Here is a 13,051-nt window from a genome sequence, read left to right on the forward strand (position 1 = left end):
ATGTGAAAATGCAAACCACAGCATTTAGTAATAAACAATCTTCCCGTTGCCTGAGGGGAGAACATCTTCCAGGGTGGACCAGAAATGCCCCTTGAAATGCTTTCTGGCCTCAGATATTTGAACCTTTTTAAGTGTAATGATTTTCTTTCTGATCCCACATATCGATGTTTCCAGGCTGCGAACAGGAAGCAGGAGTATGCATTCTCCATCTGAAGCAAGTCTGCCAATTTCCTGTGGCTCGGCTGCAGAAGTTCAGCTGCAGCAGCTACTCTGCTGGTGGGTTGGTGGCAGGTGGAGAAGGTGACAGCGAGTGACTTCTATTGGAAACCCTAAGGCATGACAACGGGAGGCCTGTGGGGAGAATTCAGGCAAGTTTATGCAGATGTGTTGTTGAAATGCGGCATAAATAAGGAGGGACAGTGAGTCACAGCCTCTTGACATAGTTTCCGGGAAAAGTACCAAAGAATTTGGTTCTTCTTGAGGTTCCTGAAAATAGAAGCAATCCATGAAAGGGGGTACCAAGAATGTGAAGAATAGCACTTCAGATATATTGGGCTTGACTTCATTAAGAGAGCAAACTCTGCAGGGTTTAGAAAAGAAAACTCCCTTTGAAAGATGATAGGACAAAGGCAGCAGTTTGGTCTGTATTGCCTGATGCCTTCCTTGCCTCTTAAGCTTAAATGCAGGGCTTCTGTCAAGTCAGCTAAACAAAAGCTCAGCCTCTCTCAATCTAAAGGGAAAATACAGTCCTAATGGGGAGGTGGATGCAGGCACCCAGTCACCCAGCCTGCTAGACAGCCATGAGCAATGGACTAGGATAAGCATTTGGGAAGTGCAGTTGCAGTTTAAAGATGAGGCTGGCATTGTGATCAGCATGAACTGGAAAAAGCATAAAAGCAAAGCTTGGTTATGTGATCAAGAGGCCTGTGGTACCTCCTCAACACGAGTGTAACACAGGCTAAGTCATCAGGGATACCATCACTCCCCAGTTTTATTGCCTCACAGAAGATGCGCTGAATGGAACATCACTGGTTTACAAAAAGCACTACCAGAGTCCTTCATAAAATAGAGAAAATCAGGATAAATTACAAATTTAGGACAATTTATAAAAATGCCCAACCATTATTTGTGGGTGGGGGTTCTTTCATTGGGTACAGTTTCTCATATGAGGACTGAAGCCAAATGCACAGCTGGTCATTGTGATGATTGCCTTTGGTTTCAAATAACACATTTCCTTTGAAACTTTTTGTAAAAATTAGTTCACTCAATTCCTCCTTAAGAGTTCCAGCTCAGAGAAAGGGAAGAGAATCTTGACAGTTGGGATTCTTATGTGCTGGAACTTACTGTCCAGGTTTGAAGACTGACTTTCTTTTTCACCTTGTAGGTAAGCCACTTGCTTTTCTTCTAAGTGAGGAGTTAATATAAACAGAGGTTTGTGGCTACCAATGCAGCTTTTGCTCTTTTATTATGTCTCTGGGGATTTCCTGTCTCAGTCCCTCATTTTTTGTCTCCTCCATCCTCCTCTGCCTTTAAAGTAAGTCCTCACATGATGTCATCAGTAGGTCCTTGGAAAAGGCGACTTTCAGCAAAATGACACAGAACCAAAGCAGGTTCTTGGATAATCAGGTTTTGTTCAATTTTGGTTGGGACTTTTTTCATTTATGTTACAACGAAATGGTGTTGACACAACTGTTAATTCCAGACCTGCTGTATTTCTTTTCTCCTCTTTCCTCTGCATTCCACTGTGTGATTTTGTCTATGTTTTCTCAAAAAACCTCTTGTCTTCTTCTAAGATGATAAGAATAAGATTGTTAAGATGGTAAGAATGGAACTTCTTTCTACTTCTATCACAAATTAAAGCTAAGGTGATTCCCTGGATAGTAGGCAACATAGAGAAGACCCAGAAAGTGGGTGAATTATTCACTTCCTCTAGTTTTCTAGAGGAAATAGTGTGAATATCCAGAAATAGTATGAATATTTCTCATCCAGCGGACCATTCTGTTGTTCTAATACTCAGTCTTTCTCTCTTGGTACTATGTAAGGAAACTTTCTTCCCTCAGTTGAATTGGAAATAAAACTAGCAGGAAATCACATATACCTGAAATAGTAAATACTAAACCATATTAAAAATGCAAATGTCTTGGAATTTTGTAGTGCATGTGAATGTAAAATAGGTCAAATGCATTATGAAAGCAGAGTGCCTGATCATCACATGAAGCCATGCAGGTGAGAAAACATGAGCAAATTATGCAAAAGCCAGTGTGTCTGAGAGGATTGTGCACATACCCACAAACCATCCGTCATCACACTTTTCCATCACGTCAATGACATCGCTTTCTCTGAGCTCCAGCTCATCTTCATTCCTAGGAGTATAGTTATACAGAGCCTGAAACCTTAAACAGGATAAACGGATGTGTTTGAATGAAAATCTTTACACCTTTGAAAAACGATAGCACAATAATCATTTTACTTAGTGTTTCTATCCTTATTAGCATATTAAGTTGCCTTTGGTGAGTACATAGAAACATTCAGACTTTCATGGGAATGAGGCCACTCTACAGGCATTTCAAAACTCACAATGAGGAATATTCGTGGAAGATTATTGCATCCACTTGTTGGACTAAAACATTTCAACATTGATAAATCAGTTATGTATTTCAATTGTCCCATGATAGATATCTTTCATCCAGACATATGATAATAGTTCAGAATATAAAAGAAGCAGTATGGATATTATTCAGTTACATGCAAACAAGGAGGATTAGTTTTAGCTACTCATATTCAGAAGCAAATAATCGCAACTTGCAAATGGAATTTTCAAATGATTTAAAATCAAGTTTATAAAATGTCTCAGGTGTATCTCTTAAGTCACAATATGGGAATTACTACAAAGAGGTTCTTCTCTCACTAAGAGGACATATCTATCTGTATTTTGACTGATTTTTTTAAATGGGCATTGTACTTCTCAGATCAGGCCTCTCTTACACTCCCAAAATTATTGTGTAAGACAAAAATCTGACAATTGTCTTTCCCTTCCCCCCCATCAAATGTTAATAAAAACTGAATATTCATGTTGAGGGTAGAGAGTTTGATTTTGTTGCATCAAATCAAGAAGACATCTTTAATGCAGTTTAGTGGCATACTTCGAATGAGTATTTTTTAAGGATTTAGAATTTGAAATTCAGTTGTAGTTCCCCGGTGAAGAATCACACCACACTCAGTTCTCACTGCCTCGGTCTCAAGCAGATCACAAGAAACAAGTGTTTTAAAAGACTTATTAAGAAATAATCCTTTTAAAACTTATTAAGAAATAATCCTTTTAAAAAGGATTCCTTTTTAAAACTGGTCATAGAGGTAGTGTGTCTGATGCAAAAACCCTCTTGAAATGTTTTTATTATATAAATGAAAGAGTTACTTTCATTTATTAGAATGCTACTATTAGCCTTTCCCTGCCCAAATTCTTTGAGAGCATGCATTATGGTGACACTAATAGGAATGAATTCAGTGACATTGAATTTGTGGTAATAGAATAGCATGTATTTTAATGTGTATTCATATGGGTTGGCACTGTGGAAAAGTGAAGACACAGATTCTAATAGGTAAGGAGGTCAGGAAGCATTTGAAATGCAATTATCATGAAAACTTCCTATTACTACACACACATACTGAGAGGATTTTAAAAATCACTGTTTCTGCTGCACTTCATAACAGTTATGTAGTTCTGCTGATTTAAGAAAATACTGTTTAAATGAAAATAAGAACCATATTTCAGGCCACTTTAAAATTTTCAATTCAACTTTAAAAAGTTGAGAATATTCAATACAGCTCAGGAAAAAGAATGATTTGTTTCCAATTAGCCCTTCAGTCAGAAAGTCATATGTTGGTAGAATAAAACTATTCTATCACTTGAGCTCAAATTTCATGGTAACAGGGTCACAGCTCCATGGATTTCCTGTTTGTCTGTGAACTTTTCCAAATTGGGGAACCTGGAAAAAGTTGGCTTTGTTGGGAGAGGAAGGGCAAGTCTGGGAAGGAGCTGGTAAAATGTGGTGCCTAATAATCCATGTTGGCCGGGCACCAAAGCTTGCAATTCCAACATGAGCGATTTCTTCCCGTGTTAATATTGGGTCCTCTTTGTAAACCTTTTCAGCCCTTTGTCTTTTTTTGAGATTGGGCTTCTTGGTCTTTTGTTGGTTGTGGGAAAGAGCGGACAAAGACAGGAAGGTGTTAAATGCAAGCTTAACTTAATTTGGAGCTGCTTGGGGCCAGCCTTGGCTGGAGCAGTCCAGTTACTTGTTTGTGTTAAGTATTTGATTTTGAGGTCACTCAGGTGAAGGGATGGTATCTTTTGTATATCTGAGGGATAGTGAATTTCTGCTTATTAAGGTGATAGAGTCATTCTGGCTTGGAATTCAATTCAGTGGATACATGGCATCTCTTACTTCAGGAAACACTGAGTTTCTGATCTACTTGTCAAGCTTCAGCCTTCCCCCAGGCACCTCTCCAACCACTTATGGAGACAGGCCTATTTAAGGCCATAAACCCCAGCTGCTTGAAGAATCTCAAGGTCCCAAGAGCTAAAAAACCACAATTGGCACAAATTCCTACTTCACTTTTGTATGACGAAAGCCAGAGAGCTTGTCAAAATTGACTTACCATTCTGGTTTAGTTAGACCACAAAAAAAAGGAGTTTCATGGAAACATAAACAAACCTTCCGGAAATCCTCCTGTCCTCCTGCCACTGTTAGCTTTCAAAATCAGTATTGCCTGACAGGAAATGCAGTTGAATTACAAAAAAAAAAAAAAAAAAATGCTGTTTGGAAAGATGTGTTGGTGAGATGGATGATGGTGGTGCAGCCAGGATGCTTCAAAAAGAAAGTGGTCTCATGGTAGGAAATGTTCAGTCCAACCTGACCTCTTGCTCCAACATGCAACTATTTTTTAAACATTATTTTATCATAATTCTGAATTGTTGAGATACTGTCACTTTATTTTCCTATTTTTACTTGACATCTATTTTTTAAATGAGATTAAATAACCCACCATTCTCAATAATCTCATTCATTAGGATGGAGTCAATAGAAATTTAATAAAGAATGTCTAAAGCAGGGTGTTAAAGATGTGCTTCTCCCAACTATGGGTACTGTGATTTCATCGATGTCCAAACAGCCACACTTGGAAGTATTCACTCCATATTACATAAAACAGTCTAAAGTAGCCTACCTTTAAATTTACAAACTTCTTAAAAGCTGCAAAAGGAGTATTGGTAATGCGAAAAGCCTCAATATCCCTGGAACGTGTCTTTTTGTGATGTGATCCTATCACTGCTTGTATAAATGAGTAAAGCAATGCAACTTTAGAATTACAAGTCACATTTAAAAAAATTCAGTGATGTTCTAAGTGATTCTTTTCTTTTCATGACAGTCCTTTCCTTAGCAATCAAACCTTTCTGGCTGTGCTTAGGGAGAGCCAGATGGTTTCTGAAGCACGTGCTTGAAGCTAAGGGCCACATAAGTGAGGGGTGAGGAATTGATGGTGATGAGAACACTGGGCCACACACCAGGCCCTGTGGCCACTGGCTCCAGGAGAGCAGAGTCCGGACTGTGTGCACTCAGACGTGCTGTGCAGCTTCCATAAAAGCTCTGTCCCGGGGGCCTAGCTCCTGACTCTCAGAATATGTAGACACTAAGAGAAGTAAATAACCTCTGAACAATGCTCCTGGGCAAAATGGAGCAGAAAAGGACACATACCCCAAAAATAGAATCTTAAAGACAATGTGTAAGCCTTCAGGCTGATTTGACTTATGTATCAGAAAGGAGAGGTAACATGAAAGAAAGTGTGAAAAGGCATTTTCCTGGCACTGTGGTAGTAAGCACCATGTAGCCGAGTGTCAGGGAGTGTTTTACCAATGCCACGTCCAAAAGACCCTTCTAAGAAGGTGATTTTGGAGTTATTATCACTAGACATCTACTTTTACATTTTACACTCCAAATTTGTGTAAAAACAGTGCTAGAGCATTTTCTGTGTTTTCACAGCTGGAGTTACTAGGATCTATACAGTGAACAGAGAGGAAGACAGATTTATAAATTTTGGAAGGTTTTTCTAGTGCATAAGTCAGTCTTCCCTATAAACTCAAAGGGTTCTTTTTAAAATTAGCTTCTGCCCTCTATTATAAAAGATGGAGAGGTTGCAATTTCTCTTAATTTAGGTGGCCTCATATTAAATATTTTGATCTTTATCACTTGCAAAGTTGTGTCATTTTGCTTAGGTAAATGAGTTGTCCATTTTGTGGGTCAAGGTTAGTCTTGAATTTAGAAGATAAGAAGAATACTTACGGTTCCCCCCCACCTTGAATGTTTTCATGAGTAAATACAGGACGCTGTGGCTGAAATGAAATGATTTTCAATGTAATCAATGTTTAAACTGGTACTAATTAAAAGATAATTTGGATAATGGCATGGTACTTTTCTTGACATTTAATATTTCCTGTTGTAAAAAACCAGGAGGAAGGGGAAAAAACCCAAAGGATTTCTGCAGGATTAATAATTAAAATATTTTGAAGGGGGCTTTAAATTAAATCAAAACAACCATGGTTTAAATATTTTGAACACATCTACAATCTAAACTGCTCAAACTTTAAGGAAGAGTCAGGGCTTAATCCCATTGATTTTTCAAAGTCCAGGAATATGGCAAGAATGCAGACATCAAACCAACTAGAATGGGAAGTATGGACACCTTCATACAACTGTATTCTTCAGCATTTTCTCAAACAAGCAGAAAATGAACCACATTGAATCTAGCAGCGAAGTATCCACATTCATTCTAATGTACTTTTCCTTCACAGACGACATTTTCACATACAGCACAGATGAAAATATCATATGGGCAGACATCCCACACTACATTTAAATTACCACTCTTTGCTTTCAAGGTGGAGAAAACACATGCATTTTTAAAAAGAGGAAACAGAACTTTAAGTAGAATACAAAACAAACAATTTCCAGGTAACATGTAGCATTTTACCTTCGAAGAGAAACATTGGTAGAAATTCCCAGTGCACTGAACTCTCAAAAGAGTTTCCTTTCTTTTTAAACTAAGCATCAAGACCAGTATCTGTAATAGATACTTATAATATTGGAAATGACCAGCCTTAGCATCCCATATAACCACATAAATATTGCAATGAATGAAAGTCAACACATTTGTTGTATATGTGAACTTAAGGTTGTTTACACCAACTATCTAAATGTCAACTTCTAGGGGAAAAAAAGCATTGCAATTAATTCACAGCACATTTCAAAAGCATTCTCTTCAAAATGAAGGCTACATGGAAGAATAAGAGAATCAGAGTTCAGAGTTCACATGTCAATTATTTAACAGTGATTCTTCGATGATTGCTAAGTTAGTTATTAGATTCTTGTCCTTGGACTTCAGGGCCAATTCCTGGATTCCAGATTTACTGACAGATTACTGAGAGGCCAGGCAATGCAAATTGTTCATAAGAGCCTCACTGGTCCATGATTGCAGAAGAAATTCTGGGTTCTTTTCAACCACTAAGCCATCATCTGCTCCCATCCTAGATTCTTTATCTAGTCCTTTCCCATGCAGGCTCTCTGTCTAACGTATGAAGACTAGCTACTTATGTTACTGAAAGTTTAAGTTTTGAATCTATTTATTTATTTGCTAACAGTGTTCCTAGAAATTTCACCTAGCAGTTTATACATGGAATAAATAAATAAGACTAAAGAATAGATGAAAACGGACATGTGTATCTTGACTATACAATATTGTACTCTTATAGAGCAATATAAATGTACTAACAATGTATTATTATTAAAATTACAAAATATACTATTTTAAGAAAGATTCACAAAGCTGTTTTCCAGGCATTTTAAGGCCATTTAATCCAACATGTTATCAAATCAATTTAAATATATAAAAACAGGTAAATAGAAGTCATCCACAAATCTATACCCTATTGCATTTCAAGTTCTCATCCAATAACATATAACTTTTATAATGAAATAAGATTTTCACATATATCAGTTACTACTAATATTTTGCAATCATTTTCCAGTATTGTTTTTACTTCTTTTCCACTTTACATCACTGCAGAATAATGTGTAGTTAGTTCTGTTAACCATCTCTCTCTTTTTTGTTTTTGAAGTTAAGATTGGTTTAGCCTTTTTTCATTACAACTAATATGATTATAGACATTTTTATAAAAGAAGCTATTTTTTTTCCTTTGAACTATTCGTTGGAACACATTTCTAGGAGAAAAATTTCTGGTTAAAGATTATACATCCATGCCACATGATTCTCAAAATGCTTGTATAAGTTACTCCAAAATACTGTTAAAAAATTGTAACTTAAAAAAAATCTAAAATGCTGTATTTTAAATCACATACTATTCTCTCACAAAACATCTTACTTAGTACACGTACAGTGCATAACAGCATTATAAACAAGAAAACAGCATTTGCTCTGTATTAGCAGAAAGTTTTATAAAATATATGTTCTAAAGATGGCGTGACTTTTTCCACATACTTAAATCGTCCTAATGTTTTTAAATTGAGTGAAAGCTTTAATTTTATGTTGTGGCATCCAGTGCTTTGTAAAATGGGTGATTGAATCCCATTGCTCCCTTAAGTTACAATGTGAATACAATTTTAGGAATCAGAGTGTTCCTTAATATAAAACAATGTACTTTTAAAATCAGTAGAGCACACTTTTATTTACTGTCATTATAATTCTACCATTTTAATCCCATCAGTTCGACCCACCTCATAAATCATTTAAATGAATTATCCTTTTGACAATCATGAAAACTGCCCTATTGCTAGAAGTAGGTGGTCACTTCAGTTCCATAGGCCTCTGTGTATCTAGAACATGTGCTCCCAGGCGTGCCAGCCAGGAATGCCCTTGCTTTTCACTACTTTTCCTAATATATCTTTTCTCTTTCTTCCTACCCTTTAAAGGAACTTCTCCCCTGCTTTTTTTTTGGAATCACCAATTTTCTACACTGTTCACATATTCAGCCTAGAATTTACTGCAGCTTTTAAAAGCTGTTCATCTATTATAATGTGCGTTCTGGAGCTTTCTCAAGGTTACCCTCAATAGGAACCATCTCCATGTGAATGTAGGTCACTAGGAACCAGTTTTGAGGAATAATGACCAGTTACAAATATTTGAACTAATTTAATTTAAAAGTGCTTGGCCAACGGAGGAATAAGTAGTATTAACAGTTACTTAGGAGGACATATTTTTGTCTCTTTCTAATGTCTGCATGGACTAACGACACAGCTTTGGATTTGCATCTGTTTCCTTGTCTTCAAAGTCAAGGAGTTGGACAAGATGAAAATTAACATCTCGTCCTCCTCAGGGGATCCATAAAAGAATCTACATTTCCTCTGACACATAGGGCTGCCATAATCACCTTTACCCAGGGGTCAGAGAGCTGTGACACTCATATGCTAATTCTGATATATTTCAGTCAAGAAAAAACAATAATAGTAACAATTCAACATCATTTTGCAGATTAGTAAATCATAGTCCACAGTTTCTTAATATCATAAATAGGTAAAAAGAAAAAACATAATTTTGACTTGTACTTTTTTTTGCGTAAAAGATTACTTTGATGGAAGAGATGACCTAAGTCGGGTAAAATCAGCATCTTTATTTTATCTTACAGGCAAGCATTCCTGTTGTGGATGGATACTCCAGCAACTTATCTTAGGAGACCTTTTGCCTCCCACTTGGTGTTAAAAACTCTAGTGTAGGAACAAGAGGAATTCTGTAACTCGTCTGTACTCAATTGCCACCTAATGGTGAGAAATGGCAACAACATGTTATTGCTTAGCTCTCACCAATCCAATGCCAGATTTCATGTCCAAGGATGCTTTAAAGATCACAGAGCAATGTGGAATAGATAGCCATCTGTTTTTCTGACCATGTTCTTTCCTTCCCAAGTTTTAAATTTTTGAGAAAAGATCACTCTTCAGCCACCACTATTTTTGGTCCATTTTCATTTCTATCTTAACTATCTGCTCAGGCATTTCAATTACTCATAGCTTCTTAGCAGTTTTGTGATAAATATAGAACAATCTCCTTGACATTCAGAGAGGCCCATATAACTGTGAAGTTAAGAGGAGGGTTTCTAGAGTTTTAGAGTTAAATCAATTTTATCCCTGTAAAAATGTTAGGTATAGTACTTGCCAACCAGAGGCAGATGAAATTAGGATAACAGTACCATGGTTATGTTCATAGGCATCTTTTTCCTTCTTAAATTATGAAAATAAAATACAATTTTGCAAAAGTCTAAAGAATATAGGATATTTGTGTTTCACACAGACATGTGTGCTCTCACATACAAATACAGAATGTAAAAATCTGGCAAAGAAGACATGTAAGGGGAGCCGAAGCACACCATCTCATTGACCCAGGGGGAATTTTGGATGAGGCAGATTAATTGTGGAAAAAACTTTTTTTTGTTTGGTTCTGGAAGGCCTGTCAATGGAGTCTTAGAATCTCTTCCAGTCAGTATTCCTCTTTCTCTATGGCAACTCAAATGTCTGCCTCAGAAACTAAACGAGTTCTTATTATGCAAAACAAAAAGGCGCACAAATGATATAAATGCAGAGAAGTAGCTACATTTAAAAAAACAGAAATCTCCTTTGCTGCTGAGCCCGGATAAGCCTGCAGAATTGCAATCGTCTGACAGCTGTGGCAGTTTAAACCAGGGTCAATAAGATAGAAATGGCTAAAGGATGTATTTGGATAGAGATGAAAATTCCCAACCTCCTTGGCTGCCTTCCTCAATATTGACAGTATCATATCATTTAGAACACACTCATTTTAAAGTATTGTAGATATTATAGAACTGAGCAGTGATAGGGGAAGTGTTTGGACCTTTAATTTCAATCTAACTATTAGAAGATAGGGACCATCGTGAATCCAAGACCGAGGGTTGAAAGGAGTCCTGGAGTGAAAATGGCACCCATCACCCGGGCGACAGGATACTTTACAATAAGGAATGGATTAAGAAAGAAAAATCCAAATAAACCAAATTGCACAGAAACACACACTGCTAGAAGTGTGTGCATCCAGTACTTGATTGCTGACAGTTAAGTCTTTGCACTAAACACAAAAAACCAGCAGTGATTTATAGGAATGTTTGCATAGAAGGCTGAGACAGAAGTAGAAAACAGTACAGAACACACCTTACACGAATCGTGGAGATTTTGGTCATGTCTTTTGGGATTTGGGGAAGCTGGCACACTCACACAAAATGAAGCACACTGCAAGAAGATGCGGACAGGATTTTCACGTGGATCTGATTTCAGAGCCCATAATCTGTTGGGCACTTACTCAAGGTTTCTCTAGCCCTTCCTAACCAACAAAGCACAGCAATGCCCACTAAGGAAGAGCCAGTCCCAGCAGGGAGGTGGCCAGGGTGTGGAGGACCAGGCGGGGCACTCTGACCCTACCCTGTGGGGATAGCTGAGGCCTCTGACAGGTGAGCCACTGGATCTCCTAGACATCACTGGGCTACGTGGAGGCTTGCCCAGGACAAAGATCTCGCTTTTAACATCAGCCTGGAAAAGCCATAAGTTTGTTAGTTTTCGCCTTCATCATACAGACATCAGAAGGAGCTTTCCTGTTTCGTCTCTCCCATGCACACACAACATGCCAAACTGCTCAATGGTAGCGGAGCAGGGAGGGCGAACAGTCTGCAGACATATCTTCTGGCTCCGTGGTTTTCACACCACAGGCCTCAGTTGCAGAAGTCACAGGCAGAGCAGAGAAAGATTTTTGGAGGGAGGTGGGCTTTGTAGAGGGAAGTTGACACAGAGATGTTTGGATGCTGTGTATAGATGGTTCACATAAGAAATGTTACCTCTTTAAAAGAACGCTTAAGAAGTGGGATTAAGCACCCTTAGATTTGACCTATTTACTTTTGTATTTATTGGAAGAGATACACAGTGCGGCAGGGGAGTTCCACTTAATACCCACTGAATTTCATAGAACAGTAAAATGTTAGTTGGAGGCAAGTTTTTTTTTTAAGATTTATTTATTTATGCGTACAAGAACTGGGGGGTAAGCCAGAGGTGTGGGGTGGGGGGTAGGGGTGTGAGAGGATCCACCAGAGAGAGTGGGGAACAGAACAGGCAGATCTGCTGAAATACACTGCTGAGGGGAACAGCAGGCGAGGCAGCAGAGGCCTGCTGTGCAATATGTGGGTCAGCTCCCTGGCCGGGGATCGAACTAGTGCTGCAGTGGCTGGTGACAGCTTGACAGCACTGTCTTTAACCCCTTCACCACCAGTTTTCTAATGAAACACATAAGCAGAAGATATGGTTTTTGGGGGCGAGGTGGTGAAATATAATTTTTTGACTCTGACCTTGTAATTACTCTGGTATTCTTTCAAAGTCAGAATTTTAGTATGACCATGAGAAAGCTAACCTTTCTTCTGTGTGAGTATGCTTTATTTCCTTTCCAATAGTGGACAAGATCTGGTATTTGATTTGGCTTATGGGAACTTGAGCAGAACTAAAAGGACTTTTAAATAAAATTTTTTCTCAACACTCATTCAGGAAAACCTTCATAATGGTGAGCAATCAGTGAACCCAGATCTCCCATCTCTGAGAATGAAAGGCCTTAGGCATTTTTGTTTGAAGGTTGTGACAGGGAATGTTTCATGTTCTACAGCATCATTCTGTTCTGCAGCCATCTTCAGTCATGGAAGCCCAGATCTCAGATAGGCATATGGCCATTTTGAATGAAGCCAACATTTCCCAACCTTCCTTGCATCTAGATGTGCTCAGGTGATAAGTTTATTCGGATGGGATATGTGTAATTTCTGGGAAGTGACCTTCAAGAGGGAAGGCATAATCTCCCCTTCTCTGTCCTCCCTCCTGCCGGCAGGTGAGGAGAGGCTGCTGGAGTGGGTACAGCTACCTTGGGCCGTGGAGTGGGGTTCTCCCCTGGAAGATGGTGATGTGTCAAAATAGAATGGAATCTGTTCTTCTCTAGAGTCTCCACACTAGCCCTG

General features: G+C 38.2%; 1 protein-coding gene across 28 annotated transcripts in view; it reads right to left on the reverse strand.

Moving 5' to 3' along the window:
* Positions 1 to 424: 424 nt before the first annotated feature.
* SORBS2 (sorbin and SH3 domain containing 2) overlaps positions 425 to 13,051 on the reverse strand; it is a gene marked incomplete at both ends in the record, with an annotated part of 86,332 nt that continues 73,705 nt past the window's right edge. For 26 of the 28 annotated variants that reach the window (XM_084232005.1, XM_084231999.1, XM_084231991.1 and 23 more), the window contains 3 exons: positions 425 to 486; positions 2,287 to 2,393; positions 6,336 to 6,385. In XM_084232005.1, the coding sequence (XP_084088131.1) occupies positions 425 to 486; positions 2,287 to 2,393; positions 6,336 to 6,385 (219 nt within the window). The remainder of the gene's footprint in view (positions 487 to 2,286; positions 2,394 to 6,335; positions 6,386 to 13,051) is intronic. The other 2 variants (XM_084232001.1, XM_084232000.1) reach the window with 1 other exon arrangement.

Source organism: Talpa europaea, assembly GCF_964194135.1.
Source record: "Talpa europaea genome assembly, chromosome: 4".
Lineage (NCBI taxonomy): Eukaryota > Metazoa > Chordata > Mammalia > Eulipotyphla > Talpidae > Talpa > Talpa europaea.